The 18,282-nt window shown below is 33.9% G+C and overlaps 1 protein-coding gene across 2 annotated transcripts in view; it reads right to left on the reverse strand.

The window, feature by feature from the left end:
- The window catches only part of LOC128987032 (uncharacterized), a 115,898-nt gene that overhangs the window by 52,247 nt on the left and 45,369 nt on the right, over window positions 1–18,282 (reverse strand). For both annotated transcript variants that reach the window (XM_054407695.1, XM_054407694.1), the window contains 3 exons: window positions 16,397–17,384; window positions 4,969–5,102; window positions 2,209–2,388 (listed from right to left, as the gene is read on the reverse strand). In XM_054407695.1, coding sequence (XP_054263670.1) covers window positions 2,209–2,388; window positions 4,969–5,102; window positions 16,397–17,384 — 1,302 coding nt within the window. The remainder of the gene's footprint in view (window positions 1–2,208; window positions 2,389–4,968; window positions 5,103–16,396; window positions 17,385–18,282) is intronic.

Consider the following 18,282-nt stretch of genomic DNA (forward strand, 5'->3'; position numbering starts at 1 on the left):
TTTTAATTTATAAAGGGGATTCTGCACATCTAGAGGAATGTCGCTAAATGTCTACAGAAATTGATTCCGGGAATTTTTTGATTGTTACATGTATATAGATACCAAAACACAAATAACACTGTCTGCGGTTTTACTGCCTAGTTTTCTTGGCAGTTTTATATAAATAGATTGCAATCACCCAATCACAAGCTTGTGGTTTGCCTACATTGTTGTATTGCCTTTCCCACCAATAACCTAGGCAATAAAACTGTGATATGCAGGTAGCGGTGTAAATAAAAGGTGAGAGCCAAAGAACCTTACAATGTGTAATAGGGATGGACGGGATTTTTTCTTGTGCAAAAAAGGATTCGTTTTAAAAGACTTCAGTATTGCAGTTACAAAAAAATTAAAAAAATCAATTTTTACAGTTTGTGGCACTGATAAAAAAAAATTGTGGTCACCACAAAATGGTCGAAATGACTCGCGGTCACGGCGCGATCGGCGAAGTGACTCGCAGTCACAACGCGATCGTCTGAATGACTTGTGGTCACGACGCGATCATGAGAAATGACTCGCGTTCACGGCGCGATCGTTGAAATGACTCGTGGTCACAGCACGATTGTCGAAATGACTTGCGGCACGACGCGATCGTCGAACTGACTTGTGGTCATGGTGCGATCGTTGAAATGACTTTGTCTTTCCGTTTCGACCATTTAGCCGTGACCAAAATTTTTTTTTATCAGTGCCACAAACGGTAAAAGTTGATTTTTTTTATTTATTTGTAACTGCAATACTGAAGTCTTTTAAAAAGAATCCTTTTTTGCACAAGAAAAAATCCCGCCCCATCCTGAAAATTGGGAAGGAAATACAAATCCCGTCCCGAACTAAAAATTCAATCCCCTCCATCCCTATTACACATTGTAAGGTTCTTTGGCTCTCACCTTTTATTTACACCGCTAGATCCGGAAATCTTTTTCCCGAAAATTTCCCGAAATTTCGGGACCCGTCCTTCCGTAATATGTAACCTTGACTGTCCTCCTGGCTATCCATCAATATTTTTTTGAAAAATACTTAACATTTAAAATATTGGCCCGAAATCTTAACATAAGAATATTGGCAAGTCATAACCAATTCTAACTTTGTTCTTTAAATCCACCTGCTTCTATTTCACCATGTGGTAATTATAGAACAACATTAAATCATTCTGATTTTGACACACTATTTAGCTATACAGTTGGAATTAATTATGTAGTATCAGAGATCTATCTTTATTCTTTGGTGTCTAAAATAATAAAATATAAATATCATACCCTTATGTATAACACATTTAAAATTGAATCTCCTTTCCAATAGGCCAAAATATTAAAAATACAAAGAAGAAATTTATCCCTAAATCACCATGATATTTCGTACTAGCAAGGTACGAGCTGGTTGCCTGACTTTGTATGAGTTAATAATACAATGACATATGAGACCAGAATTATTGTGATAATTTCGTGCTGGCAAGACGCTTGACGGTTTCCTGACCTTGAATTGTCTATAGTACAAAGTCTCTGCATTTTTTTATGCTGGAGTCCGCTAACGATGTTTGGTGAGCGTCAAAGCAAACAAATACGTCATTGACCTAAAAAAACGTCATTGGGTTCTTTGTTTATTTTGTATGTGACATTTTGTATTTTAACTTTTTGCAGAAAATGCTATTGTTGAATTTTGTCTATTAAATCTCAAATTTAAATGTTTTGTGTCCAGTGTCATGTATGTACTTCGATACCAATAACAGAGTCAAGGAATCTGTGATATCACAGATAAGTAAGGTAGATACGAAACATGCTTAAGGGACTTCAGCTCTGGTATTTTGGGGCGGAAATATACTTGTAACAAGCAAGGAAGAGCTGAACGGCGAACACTGGGCAGAAATTCCTATCGCACGGGGCACAGGGTATTCCTTCACCGTGAGCGTACATGAGGTCGAGGGGAGCAGTGCGGGACTTTGCCTTCAACACCAACACTAGGCTGGACACCACTTTAGTGTACCATTGAATGTTTCCTCTGTTCCTTAATTCTCTTTGATGGTATCGAGAATCGACACATCTTTAACAAAAATAATACTTTACGTAGGCTAAAATTATTGTTTTAATTTGTGTACTAAAGTTTAAGGTTATTGTTGCTATAAAAGTAAATTTATAATTATCTAAGTTTAGCAACTATTAACTACTAGTCTCTCATTACCAGAAACTCACTACCACCGTCACAGATGGCGTTGTGTTTGATATCTCCCCACAAACGGAACACTTTCTTACTAGACTCTGGACACACAACCAACCAAGCCACAGCTGCCTCTAACACCTCGTACAGCCGTTTAGGTCCAAGAGCTTGAATTAGACATGTAAAGCTCAGCTCCATGGAGGTCTGAAATATACATATTAGATATCATATTACACTGTAAAATTTTTTGTGACGTTACTCTGTTTTATTGGACTTTCCTGCAAGGATTCAGTCGGAAAAACAACTGTTTAATGCCTGCCTTATCTAATCTCACCATACTACCTTACTGTACCGTAATGAATTTTTCAGGACACCGGCATATTGCAATTACTACTGTATTTATTGAAACCCCTGCATATTTTGTAAACATAACTGCTTATCAAGAGAATAACATATGATTCTACGACTTCCCAGTCTTCCACAATTTTGACGCAAAGAATCGGCTTACATAATTAATATGTGGTGTTTACCGGTTGAGTACAGTAAACACATTTTGGATGAGTCACGTACAATATTTTATGCCATACTACTCTGAACTAATAATAACAATAAAATAAACTGACTTAAGGACTCAATAATCACTACTCTCATATCTTCTAAGAGAGGTTATGTTTTAGATTGATTGATTGAGTTTATAATTACTCTTTGCCAATTATAATCAGCTGGTGTCTAGCAAAATTCATTACATAATGTAGTGCATAATGTACACCAGTTGATTAATGGGCTGCAAATAGCTGTTTCCCAGACTAAATTCATGCTTGGAAAGTCCATTTAATTTAAACAAAGTACCTAGTGTGGAAAAGACAACCGTACAGAAGAATTATAGTACAGTGTGAAAGAAGAAGTATTGTACTTGTATGGTAATTAATTACATACGGTTAACACCTATTTTCTGGACTGGTAACGTAATACTCAATACTCTATTGTGTGAACTGATTCCTACTCAAACTGATTTTGTGTTCTGGTTTTTAAAAGGAAATCTCAACTTATTAGGTTATTTAATCATATTAAATATTTCAAATTGTGATTTAGTTAAAGTCATTTCTGTAATACCTATTGTTTCCTTTACACTTTTTCAGTAAAGTACAACCATGTAAGCCATGGAATGGAACTAGAATTTGAATTTGAAAACAACTGTCTGTTTTATTGGTTAATGTAAGCTCAGGAAAAATAAGCTCATGATCGGCTAAATCATACGTTGTTAAATACTCCACAGAAGTCCTCCACATTCGATTCGAGCTTGTGGCTTCAAAGTTTAAATCTACATTTTTCCTTGGTTGCTTGCAGAAAAACCATTATATAGTGACCAAAAAGAACAAATAACGATGATATCTTTCTCGATTAAAAGAAGTATAAAGAAACTTAAATTGGAAAAAGCAGGAAGCAAAGGAAATTGAAGACTTCTGATACATGTGATAACCAACTCTAAAAATCCAAACAAGAAATCACATTTAGCACAAGAGTGAGCAGAGCATTGTTCGTTCTGGATGCGGGCTGCGGGCTTGTGGCAAAATGTCAAAGAAGAGATAAATCTGAGAGTTCCGGACAGTCAGATGTCTTTTTTTTACAATTGGGTCCTTTTATACTTAAAGATTTATGAAAACAATGGGCCCACTGCTGCAAATTAGTGGGTAAATCATTTAATCCTTGTAATTCCGTGGTTAGTTTGAAACATTTTACTCTCTATGATTAGAAAGGAGATTTTAAAACTGAACAATTTAATTTAGTCCAAGAGATAAGGTTTCTTTAGCTAAGTGTATTTCTATCAGACAACCTTGTTTTTAAGCAAAGAGGTTCTGTAAGCATAACTAAATTAATACAGTATTAAGATTGAGAAATCTTAAGAATAGGCTACTAGGAAAGAATAGAGGGCGGGAGTGTTACGTTATTCTTGCCCATCTGATGGGTCTTGCTCCACATTTTATTTCTGCCTTTGGATGAGAAATAGCTCTCTGTTTAAATATAAAATCACCTTTTCCAACCGATTTTTGTATCTGCTCTTTGAGATAAGCTATTTCATTGGATGATGTAGGCTATCATGATTATTTAACGCACCTGATACATTGTCAATTTCATTACAACTTATATGCTTGAAATTTTGACAAGTTATTCTTCTTGTTGAAAACAAAAATATCTTCTTTGGGGCTAAACTTAACAGTTCAGATTTCAATATTTTTATATTTTAAATATACATAATTGTTGTCAGTAAAATGTTCAAAACAAATTATGGAAGTAAGAGGATTAAATTATTGATCTGCCCGGTTGCAGCAGTTTGCTAGTTTGCAGCATATTGTTTGCATAGTTCTTCGTCCTTAGGAAAACAATGATTCTATTTTAGGTCCGTCACTATGTAAGTCACGGGTTTACATTTGACTATTAAGACTGCAACAGAACATCCCTCACCAGGCATGTCAACCACGCTAGTTAAATTAAAATTAAAAATAACACAAGAAAGAAAATTAAAACAGAAGCAGTCAAATAACATAAAACGGACAAAATAAAACTAGAAGGAAAATTACTCAATAGCACTGAACGTATACAAAATAAAAGCAATAACAACAAATTTGAGGGGTGTCAGCTGTGTGAATTAGAAGCAGCACCGTCCGGCTCAGCTGATGACGTCATACACGCGTCTTAGGCAACCTCTTTTTCAGTACACTTGATGTCAGACAAGGTTTGACGATGTTCACTGTTTAGTCGAATGACATGTTTAAGTATATTTACCTTACTTGATGAGTCTTCAAATATAGATGACGGCAAAGTACAGATGAATTTGCAAAATGGTTTTGAAAGTGATACAATTTCCTCATCTAGCAAAGCTAAATGATATGTGTGTAACAAATTTGCGCACCGCGTCACTAAAACAAATCAGACAGAATCATTTAAGTGTATTACAGTATCACTGAATTATAAATAAATTATATCTACTTTATTTCATCATGCAATGCTTATGTGGTCAAAGATATTTGATTAGATAGCCTATTTTATGTACAATAGTAACAAATTAGAAAAGGGTATTAGTTATAAGGAGAACCTGGACTAGCAAGATCTATTCTGCTTTTGAGTACTGTTTATAAGGAGAACCTGGACTAGCAAGATCTATTCTGCTCTTTGAGTACTGTTTATAAGGAGAACCTGGACTAGCAAGATCTATTCTGCTCTTTGAGTACTGTTTATAAGGAGAACCTAGGGGTCTGCGGATCCCCGAATTTTTCGGTTCGGGTTGGGCCAGTGAAAGGCCTGAGAGACCGGGTCGGGTCAAGATCGGGTCGGGCAAAAAAAAAATTATTATTATTTATATTTCCAAAGAAACACTCTTATATCTTCTATATAAATAAAATTACAGTTTTGTCTGTACATTGCTTAGAATCATGCAGTTTTTGGTTATTTTTACGTTTCATAGCCTAAGAAAGGCGAAACGAGTCTTATCTCAATTTCTGTCCGTCTGTCTGTTTGTCCATTCTGTGGTTCCGTCTGTAACGCCAAAATGTAATTTTACGCGGCCTACTCCTAGAAAACTAGAGTACCGATCAAGGTTCTAATCATTTTTCTGTATTTACTGGATTGGTGAAAGTGTCTTTGGCTATAAAAACATGGCCTCGCTTCTATAACAAAATATAACAATAACAAAATAACGAACCATCAAAAACCCAATTTTGTTTGATTTTTGTCAAATTTTCTCCCAATGTTTACTATTACATTTTATGAAATAACGATCAGCTGTTGGATTAGTTCTCACTTCTAGCTGTCACTGATATGTTTACATTAAAAGTTGTTTACAAATACCGAAACCATTTCGATCAAGTTTGGTTATCACATCCAAACCAAGTGAGATTAAAAACGTTGTGCCTTACTTAGCCGGTTTAATTATTTGCAAGTGCAACGATTGTTCTTGAGTTTTGATAACCGGGGAAAATACCGTGAATCAGTGTTGTATTAGTGCTGGGTAACTTACATGTTCTTAATCATGGTCACCAATAGCTTACAAAAAAGGTTTCCACTCATTCACGGCGCTTCAAGGACAGTTGTGTAAAGTACAAAGTAAAAAATCACAACTGCAGTGGGTGATCGTGGATGTTGCTGCGATCTTGGAAGATCTTTCTGATTTCGCTGTGACCGTAACAGAGGTTTAACTCACAGATGTAGCTAAACTTGCTTTTCCAATACGTGTCACTTTTGGTTTCTACTTACTAACATTTCTTCTTACTTTCTACTTACTAACTTCGGTACTTTTCCTACTTAGGAAGTAAAACTACAATCGTCCAAAACCCCAGATTTGTGCGTTTTGTCACATTTCCTCCGAATGTTTGCTATATATATATATGTACCGATTATCGTTTAGAGATTACGTAATCTTTTAAAAAAAAACCTTTGTTTGGATAAAGGTGGTTTCTTCAAACTGTTAACATTAAAAGTTGCTTACAAATAATGATATTAATGGGAAATAACTTTGATTTTCAAAAACTTAAAAAAATTTAAAACCAAGGGAGATTAATAACTTCGGTACTGCACCACATCAAGTGAAAGTTTTTTTGAGCAAACCATAGTGAGTTTTTAAAGCTTTACGTTGTTAACTTTATATGTTACATGTTTTCTGGCCTGTGTATTTATTTATTTATATATTTGCCAACGGATTAACACCTATAATACAGTTTGATTAGAAGGGATCAGTTGCTGAAGGTCTAAGTCCCGGAGGGTCTAAGAGTACAGTCAATGCAAAAAAACTCATCCACTCATACTGGTTTAGACCTTGCAGGATTAGACCTTGGGCACACAATGTAATTTTGAAAATAAAAGTTCATAAAATGAGAGTTGCTGAAGGTCTACTTCCCGGAAGGTCTAAGATTTGAGTACCGGAAGGTCTAAAATTCGAGTCCCGGAAGGTCTAAGATTTGAGTCCCAGAAGGTCTAAGATTTGAGTCCCGGAAGGTCTAAGATTCGAGTCCCCGAAGGTCTAAGATGCGAGTCCCGGAAGGTCTAAGATGCGAGTCCCGGAAGGTCTAAGATTCGAGTCCCGGAAGGTCTAAGATTTGAGTCCCAAAAGGTCTAAGATGCGAGTCCCAAAAGGTCTAAGATGCGAACGGGCATTGCGTCGCCAGAGTTGGCTATATAGACAGGCAATAATGCAACAACTTTTAGAGTTGTAATATTCTTAATGAAAGTTTTAATAACTCTCAAGTATATTTTTGCTAGCTCGTTATTAATAATAAATCATTGATGATGCTTGATGACAAATATATGCTTGTATAGTGTTATTTTAAGACCAAAATTATGAAAATGGGTCGACTGGAAGAGCCAAACGAACTCGAAATATAAGTAAAAATGAATGCCGATACTTAATGGCAAATCTGTGGTGCGTCCACCTTTAGTTTAAGGCCAAAACTATGAAAATCGGTTGGGTAGAAGAGCTAACCCTGCTTGAAAAAACCCCAGTAATGTTAATAGTTCGCGATAATTGGTTTACCATCATGCATACATAATCTAATCATGCGAAACAGGTGTTATTAGTTTAACAGCTTATTGTTATATTGTTATTTAAATGCATTTTCTTTGATTAAATGTTGTTAACAATTTGTATTTGTGTTTAAAGTGTGTTCCTTATGTTAAGTGTGTTGTTCTAATGTTATGTGCTTAATCTGTACCATTAATATTTGTGAGTTAAGTGGTGTATGGATTTCATAACCATTATTTTACTAGTAGGCTAGGCCTTTTAGACTTTTACCAGGGCAAAATTAATAACAAAGCAAAACCAACTGGAATGTGTTAGGCATGCATCCCTTAACATTTTGTGAAAACTCTCAACTTCTCCCACTGTAGCAAAATCCGCCAATATGGAAAATGGCGGACAATCTATAGAACACTGCAAGGTTCCACTTAAAAACTTATTGTTCCCAAACCATTCCATCTAGAAAAGTCTAATTAGTCTTAGATTCTTCGCCTTAATATTATCAACAAGAAAATAACATATTAAATAACAGTAATATGGTTTTAATAGTAAAAAACTAATTGAATTTTAAAATATGTAAAAAAATGTACACATATTCTTACTTTTTTGGGGTTTTCGCCATTACTATTGAGGGAATGCAGATTTAACCTTTCAGCAAACATGTAGGGCTTTAAATTCCGTTTCATTTCCATATACAGGGTGGTCTGGACCTAGCGTTAAAATTTTTTTTGGGTGGTAGAGCAACACAATTAAGTGTGACACAAATCCACAATTTAAATAAATATATTCCATACACCCACTTGCAGAAACATTATTTTGATTTTTTTTTAAAACCTGTACATTTATACAAAATTTTTAAATTCCTATAGTATTTTCATACATTTTTATAACTTTGACACTACCATCATATTCTGCATTAAATTCTATGTAAGAATAGACAGCTTTTGGTGAGCCCAAAGCTTCAGAATTGTTATTTTTAAATTGATTAGAATTAAGAAAATTTGATTTTCACAAAAAAAGGTTAAAAATAAGCCTACAGACACTTTTCTAAGAAAAATACTAGAGATTAGCAAATGGCTACAAAAACTGCTCTAAAATCTTAGCTTTTAAAAGATAAGATGAGGCATTTAATTTGCTTCCTTTTAAGTAATGCTATTCCAGTTATAACTGTGGAAAACATGGTTTAAGGAAAACAAAAACACACTAAAACAAACCAAAAAGACACACGTGATAGATTTTATTATTATAGAAACAGCATGAGGCTGCAACAAAATTTGTATCTAGACAAGTTCAAAACAAATTCCAAGTATTGGATTGATAACCAAACTAAATGGCAAGTTCATTTTAATTTATTTTTTAAATGTCCTCCATTCTCTCTGATGCAGGCTCTAGCTCTCTTCCGCAAAGAAATCCATGGGGCTCAGATCAGGAGATCTTGCGGGCCAGGGCACTGGACCTCCTCGTCCTATCCACGTGGGATAGTTAGCACTCAGCCAATCTCGAATGTCATTCGTAAAATGAGGAGGTGCTCCGTCTTGTTGATAAATGATATCTTGATGGAGCACAGGATCAATCACATCCAAAATTTGAGACAGATCGTGTTGCAAAAATTCAAGGTACATCTCTTCACTCAAACTTCCCTCAAAAATATGGGGACCTAAGAAGCAATCACCAATCACAGCTGCCCAAACGTTTATAGTAAATCTTTTTTGAAAGGAGTATTGAGGAGAGCATGGGGCTAGAGTAGATTTCTGTCGCTACCTCCTGAATTCTGACATTGAGCAGTTTTTGTAGCCATTTGCTAACTTTTAGTATTTTTCTTAAAAAAAGTGTCTGTGGGCTTATTTTTAACCTTTTTGTGAAAACCAAAATTTCTTAGTTCTAATCAATTTAAAAATAGCAATTCTGAAGCTTTGGGCTCACCAAAAGCTGTCTATTCTTACATAGAATTTAATGCAGAATATGATGATAGTGTCAAAGTTATAAAAATGTATGAAAATACTATAGGAATTTAAAAATTTGGTGTAAATGTACAGGTTTTAAAAAAAAAATCAAAATAATGTTTCTGCAAGTGGGTGTATGGAATATATTTTTTTTAATTGTGGATTTGTGTCACACTTAATTGTGTTGCTCTACCACCCAAAAAAAATTTTAACGCTAGGTCCAGACCACCCTGTATATGGAAATGAAACGGAATTTAAAGCCCTACATGTTTGCTGAAAGGTTAAATCTGCATTCCCTCAATAGTAATGGCGAAAACCCCAAAAAAGTAAGAATATGTGTACATTTTTTTACATATTTTAAAATTCAATTAGTTTTTTACTATTAAAACCATATTACTGTTATTTAATATGTTATTTTCTTGTTGATAATATTAAGGCGAAGAATCTAAGACTAATTAGACTTTTCTAGATGGAATGGTTTGGGAACAATAAGTTTTTAAGTGGAACCTTGCAGTGTTCTATAGATTGTCCGCCATTTTCCATATTGGCGGATTTTGCTACAGTGGGAGAAGTTGAGAGTTTTCACAAAATGTTAAGGGATGCATGCCTAACACATTCCAGTTGGTTTTGCTTTGTTATTAATTTTGCCAAGGTCAGGCCTAGTTTTATGCTACTGGTCTTAGACTATAGAGATTGTCATATATAACCCCAACGATTAAATACCCCTGTTGCTAGTTTACCATAAAAATAACATGAGAATTTAGGATTTACATATTCCTTTTTTTCCTTAACCATGAAGCGCATAACAAAACGTCCAAAAATATTGGATTTATAAGCTTCACAGTGCGGCATTATATGCACGCACAAACTCACAAACTTTTAGATTTATGATATTAGTAAGATGAAACTATTGATTGGCTAAGTTAAGCTGAAATAGACAAAACAGAATCCTGAACACCAAGGAAACTAACGATGTTATTTAGTACACCAACATTAACTTATTTCTGCCGAATGCACGATGTTTTTTTTTTACCAATTTTAACTGATGTAATGATTTATTCTGAGCTATAGCAACTGTTATGGCCCAGCAACTATGCCAGTAACAAAAATTAAAGTATCCAATAGTCATTGATATAATATAAATGGAGAATATTTTTTTTATATTTCCATCGTACTTTTAATAACGAGCTAGCAAAAAAATAGACGTTTGAATTATTAAAACTATCACTAAGAATATTACAACTCTAAAAGATGTTGCATTATTGCCTGTCTGTATAGCCTTTACCCCTAGCGACGCAATGCCTGTCCGCATCTTAGACCTTCCGGGACTCGAATCTTAGACCTACCAGGACTCGTATCTTAGACCTTCCGGGACTCAAATCTTAGACCTCCCGGGACTCGTATCTTAGACCTTCCGGGACTCGAATCTTAGACCTTCTGGGATTCGAATCTTGGACCTTCCGGGAATTAGACCTTTAGCAACTCTCATTTTATAAACATTTATTTTCAAAATATACATTGTGTGCCCAAGTTCTAAAACAGTATGAGTGGATGAGTTTTTTGCATTGACTGTACTCTTAGACCTTCCGGGACTTAGACCTCCGACATACTGCCAGATTAGACCCTCAGCACCAAGTACAAACTGCAAAATGTGTGTCAAAGGTCTAATTAGACCTTCCGGGACTTAGACCTTCAGCAACATCCCCATTAGAAGGACAGTTTGAATTAGTCGTAAGTACTATAGTTCTTTTCTTAAATGTAAACGTTGGTTTTTGGTACTGCTACTTTTCCTTAGAACCGGTGGTAGCAGTAAGAATCATTTTTCACATCACTATTTACAACTATAGCTATCGTTAGTGCTGCACCTTATTTCTTATTAAATTTAATTGATGTCTTGCAGTATAATTTTTGCGTTTTCTGTCTGGATTCCAAAATGTTAGTTTATGCTATGAATATGATAAAACATTAGTGAACGATTTTTTTAGCAAACCATCATGAATTTTTAAAGCTTGGCGTTGTCAACGTATAAATGTTTTGTGGACTATGTATTTATTGACTTATTACATTATATATAAGCCCCTTTTATATTTGCCAACAGATTTACACCAATTTTACAGTTTGATTAGGCCTAAAACGATTATCAAAAAATTTGATGACACCATAAAAACTTGCAAATAATTATTTTGTTTGTAATTTACTTTGGTTAAAGCGTAGCAAATCCTTAATGTTGTAATCCTTAATCCTTAATCTGTAATGTGTATTCAATTCTGTATTTGTGTGTGTATGTCTGTTGGTTATTAACAATGTCCTTATTTCTCAGCGTTTCGTGGAAAAGACAAGAGCACCTTTTTTAATGAAAATTTCAACCCAAATAAAGTGTGCAGTTAGTAGTGAGGTTGAGGTAGTATTTTAACTACTTTTAACCAGTGTGAAAAGTGACTTTCAGTTATAGGCCCACCTTAGGGCTATGCCTCATAGATCTATAGAGCAATTTCTTTTATCATTAGATATAAAATATGGACTAACTCGATCGGGTGACATTTAATTGCGAAGCATTCGTTTTGGCTTTAAAACTGTCAGATATTGTATTTGCGAAGGTTTATATGTATTCCTGTACAGTAAAAGTTTTGCCAGCATATCTGGAAAAATGCACACTAAATATGCAAACCAACTCCTGTTCTGAATAATAGGTTTCAACTTACTACAAGATTCCCGTACGTAGAACGGGCAAACAGCTAGTTATATCTATTATTACAGAGGAATTAAAATGTTCAAATGAGAAATAAAAAATTAAGTTTGCTCACGACCTTTAAGAATAAAGACACAACAGAGCAATTGCCGCACTGCCACTAGCCAGAGCCAGTCTAGTCGTCTACTGACAAGATAAAAGCTGTGACGCAACAGTGCAAAGAAAACAAAGTCAAAAGAAAGACTATTTATCCAGAGGTACCAGTTTATTTATTTATTGTTTAGACTATTCCATACCTAGTTAAAAATATATTTTAGTATTTTACATAACAAATTATAAACAAAAGAAATATCTGATCTAGTGTATACAGATCGGTATCTTCTTCTTTTATTTTCTTATTTTCTTTTTTCTCATTCAGTAACAACACTAGTGATCGTCTGGTTCGGCATCAGCAAGTAAGTCAACAAAGTGGTTAGGCCTAAATGTTTTATAATTTTATGAAAGTTATCATCAGTAATTTTTCCTTAAGTTGGATGGGATTTCAAAAAGATATTTCTAAGATCCAATACAATTTTTACAACTCACAAATTACAATGAATTAATTTCTTTAAAAATGATCTGTAACAGTTTTATGTTTTTGAATAAAGAAATATATTTCGTTGTCCCTACTTCCTTGTTTCGTCACTTTCATTTTGTCAGCAATTGAAGCAACCGGGTGGTGTAAGAGGGGAGGGGGAGGGTCTATGACCTTGAGTGCACACATCGTTGCCCCGGCCTGGCTGGTGAGTGTTTCATTGTTTTTTATTTACATACTAACCTACCCTTCCTTCCGAGAAAAATACCCTGCTGTTCCAAAAACATTGACGGTAGTTTAAAAACGTTGACCTGTGTTGCTAAGGGCGCTAGTGACTCTGCTTATGTTGCCAAGTTAGCATTTAACTTTCTTTTCTCTTGATTTAATATAATCGTAATCTTCTATTTAAGAGTTACTTTACGGGTACCTAATTAATTGTGATATTGTTTGACTTGATTTTATGGATTTTAAATTATTTTCATTCGTTAGCTATCAAAATCTGTTGTTTTAGTATTTTTATCTCTAGCAGTAGGTCTACTGAATGACAAGATATGCATTTTTTACAGTCCTTACTAATTATACCATAAACAATGTGTGCGTGTTATTTACTGTTTTTGAGTTTGATAGTAAATTAGTTTACACAATATCTTTTCTTCAATGAGTTCTCTACTTGACATGTTGCTTAGCCTATTAATATTTTAGGCCCTATAAAAAATAATGCCTATGTAAAGCTGTAGGCCTACTGATGTCAATAATAGATAATTCTTTATTTACGGTGATGTAACAAATAATTATATTGTAAGTGTGAGGTTATTATACTTAGGAGGTTAGGAGGCAGAGAATAAATGATACTTTGCATGGTGAAAACATATTATTTTTATTTTCTTCTTGCTTACGGTCTTGAAGCCAGTCCACAGGCCTTAAACTTTCGATATGTTAATTGATTTGTTTATGGTCTTTTTATATTAAGTTCCATTCAAATTTGTTGCAATTTAGCTACCTATTTTCTATTTAGTTATTTCAACAGTTATTAAAATGAAAATCAATGTCTTGATAAAAAAAAAATATTTTCTTCTTTCTTGCAGTTGAGGCAATTAGCTGTAAATAAGTTATGAATATGAAATAATATACATAAAAACAATTTTTTCATATTTTATTATGAAGTAATATTATAAAAACAGATACGAGTTAAAACAAAAAAATATCCGGTAGTTAATGATTTTTGGCCCGACCCGATTTTGGCCCGAAACCCGAGGGCCAGAATTATCAGCCCGACCCGACCCAAAAAAGTCTGACCCGCAGACCCCTAGGAGAACCTGGACTAGCAAGATCTATTCTGCTCTTTGAGCACTGTTTATAAGGAGAAAATGGACTAGCAAGATCTATTCTGCTCTTTGAGTAATATTTATAAGGAGAACCTGGACTAGCGAGATCTATTCTGCTTTTTGAGTACTGTTTATAAGGAGAACCTGGACTAGCAAGATCTATTCTGCTCTTTGAGTAATGTTTATAAGGAGAACCTGGACTAGCGAGATCTATTCTGCTCTTTGAGTACTGTTTATAAGGAGAACCTGGTTTAGCAAGATCTATTCTGCTCTTTGAGCACTGTTTATAAGGAGAACCTGGACTAGCAAGATCTATTCTGCTCTTGGAGTACTGTTTATAAGGAGAACCTGGTATAGCAAGATCTATTCTGCTCTTTGAGTACTGTGTATAAGGAGAATCTGGACTAGCAAGATCTATTCTTCTCTTGGAGTACTGTTTATAGGGAGAACCTAGACTAGCAAGATCTATTCTGCTCTTGGAGTACTGTTTATAAGGAGAACCTGGACTAGCAAGATCTATTCTGCTCTTGGAGTACAGATGAATGATAGATTTATCATGTAGGGGGTGCACTGGGGTGCAGAGTTTCAGACAACGAATCACATAACGTAGTCAATGGCTGCCCTTGTTTATAGTACAGGATTTCAAATGGATTGGGGCCTTAGTTTTAGCTTGATAAAGGAAATTTTTATTTTATTTAATTCTATAATTAATTTCACGACAAATCAATACAAGTATATTGTAGAGAAGGTTATTCTTTATAGTTTGAAATATCTCTGGTAGCTGACTGTTCAAAGAAACCAAAAAAGAAATCATTTATTCATTTTCTTTAAATAGCTAGGCAATTAGGCATACTTATTTATAACATTACCAGTAGCCTAACAGTTTTTTTATAAAATTATTACTTTAAACTTTAAATGGTCTCAATACTGAAATTAGTCAGTTTTAATCCAAATATTCAAAATTCAAACAATGTAGCTATTTTTTTATTAAGAGCGCAAAGTACGTCATTGCCACTCAAGAACTGCAGATGGGCGCACAAAGGTTTAGCTGAGTGCGGCCATACATTTCGAGAGCAGCAATGGCTGTTTATGCTCATAATACACACAAGATTTTTCCTACCACCATAATTAACTTATCATAACACACAGACGACTTATACACATAACTTGTCATGTGGACAAGACAGGACAAAAATTAATCTATCACTACACTACAATAGTTTGATCTGTTAATAGGTGGTGGAGTTTTGAGTTAATAACTGAAATCAACCAATAAATTTTATAGATTCATTACCGGATGTTAGTGTTATATAGAAATGCCAACTGTGAAATAAGCTAATTTAGTGACTGGGAATATTCAAATGCAAGTCAGAATGAATAAAGCAGAAATGAGCTATTTTGCAAACTGTTTACATGTGTGTCAATGTGATCATTTCCATGCAATGTTAGGAAAAAGTAGTAAGGAGTGGTGAAAAATGTAGTAGATCTAAAATTGATGTTTTTAAAATGAATGTAAAATACTGTACTTTATCAGGGAGTCCGGTCTGTCCTGCGTCCAATTAAAATAAATAACATTCAAGGACGATTCCAGGTTTTCTAAGTTCAAAATTCAAATTTTCCAGGACAAAACTTGCCGCTCTAAATAAGCAAAACTTGTTTGTACCAGTTATGGTAATAACATAGACTAACCAACACAAGTAGACTTCTCATCCCATTGTAAATTTTGAAGCTCGTTTTTCATGTCCAGTTCATGTGCGCCACGCTGGGCGCTAGTGCCGACGAAATTTTGTTTCTATTATTTTAAGGTTAATTTCTTGATTTGTGCTTTACTGTTTGGTTAAATAACTAGGGGACAATTTATTGTTTATGATTAGATCGTATTATTTGGTTAAACGAGGTTTTAAATGACTGTATTAACGGGAAACAAATTGTAAACAAAACACGACCTCTACAGAAAACCGTACAGAACTAACAATAAAATTGGCTTCAGCTGTTCCATAAGGATGGGAAATCTACTAAGGGAGTATGTTTTATCTATGGTAATAATCATTAACTTACACATTTATGTAAGTATTAAAAAAGTATTGTCTAAAACAGTATAAATCAAGAATTTAAATATTATACCTTAAGGATAAAGTAGTAGGCTATATTTATAGGTACAGGATAAATACTCACAAACTAACTTGGTGTAAAAATCTGCTTTCTGATGATTTTCAGATCTCAACATGTTGGTTACTTTGAAGAAAAGTGCTTCAAATTTTAGTAGAGTATTTAAACATTCTTTCAACATGTCTTTCCTTGATTGTGCAACTTCTGATACAAGCAGAAAACTACTAGTGAGGCAGTATATGTAAAGACATTTTCCAGCATTCAAATGCTGTAATGTATTACACAAGTTAAGTATCATTTCCAAGAAAGGTCCCAGACACACATTGAGAAGAGTGGATGATTTGATTGTTTTATGAAGATTTAAATTGGAAATAAAAGAAATCATCAATGCACCAGCCTCCTTGATAAAGTCTCTCTTGTCTTTGGCACTTTTCAACTTTTCAAGGGTTGCATTTACATTTTGGATAGTTTTCATGGCAACAACCTCGGACTGACAAGATATAAACAATTTTGCTTGACAAAGCAAATAAAAACATCCTCCGTGAAGAATACTTTCTTCTCCAAACTTATACATATTTTTGTCCACGTATGACAGCACCAGATCTATGGCAGAGGCATAACCTTTTAGTTCCAGTTGGCAATTGAATAGAGACAACAGTAGTTTGAACATCAGAGACAATGATGAATCTACATCCTTTATTGTCTTCACCTCAAAAAACAGCTGCAGACCCTTACAAATCAAATACACCACTGCTGCTTTGTTGTCATCTCTTGCAATCATCTGACTTGCGTACAGAACAGATTCCAAATATGCTGATCCGTTTTTCAATTCATTATCTTCAGTGTGTAAATTCAAATACAAAGATAAGCATTCTTTAACTAAAGTCTGATTAATTTTTGAAACTTTGTCAATAACCAAGCTAGGGAGTGCTTTCTTCAGTAGTAATATGCAGTTATCAAATACTTTACCATCATCATCTTCAAAGCAACTTGTGTTAGTTTGTTTGGCTTCTAAAATTATTTTGTAAATCTTTTTCATGCACAGAAGATGATTCTGCAACAAAATATTTAAAAATAAGATATAGCCTTATAATACCATACAAAAGACATGTTAGGAATAAAAGTTCAAAATAAGAGGTGTAAACAGAGAAAAACCCCCCGCCGCAGCAAACCTGCAGACTAAGCGAATTTCCATTTGCCTGATTGGATTTACAATGAAATATATCCTAAAAAATATCACATTTAATCCCTATCTAAATAGCATTATTTTAACAAGTATTTAGGTTTGCTGCAACAGGGAGGGTAAAAAGTGTGTGTTTTTTTTTTTTTGTGAAATGTTAATAGTTCAGTATAAAATAAATGCATTTTCCAAATTTGATCAAAATATACAAAACAAACAGTCAAACCATAAACAGTCAATACAAAAGTTCATTTATTCTCCATAAGAATAACATGGGAATTTTAAAATGACAATTTTTTGGAATTTTCTCTGTAAGCATTAGGCGCATGATAACACTTCAACATACTAAATTATTTGCTTTTTAAGCTCTACAAAATGGTTGTAAAAGAAATTGCAAAAAAAGAGGAAATCTAGATTCAAAGAACACATTCAAGCTCTTAAGAGTAACAACAGAACATCCATGAAATCAAACTTTGCTGAACACCATTTATCGACTAACCACAATTACACAAATTTAAAAACAACATGAAAATTCTAAAAGTTTTAAACAAAGGAAATCGAATGGATTCAACTATAATATTTCATACACGAAGAAAATATAAAAAAACCAAATCATATTTTAAATAGCCAAATTCCTTCAAGAAACCCAATCTTTGATTAAATTTTAGAATTAAATAATCAGTAAAAAAAAAGTTTTCCAAATCCTGTCTAATTCTAAATCAAAATCAGATAATGAAAATAATCCTAATCTAGTAAATTCGAATATAGAATC

This window comes from Macrosteles quadrilineatus, unplaced genomic scaffold (assembly GCF_028750875.1).
Source record: "Macrosteles quadrilineatus isolate MER2022 unplaced genomic scaffold, UCM_ALF_1.0 Scaffold_2__2_contigs__length_208266976, whole genome shotgun sequence".
Classification (NCBI taxonomy): Eukaryota; Metazoa; Arthropoda; class Insecta; order Hemiptera; family Cicadellidae; genus Macrosteles; species Macrosteles quadrilineatus.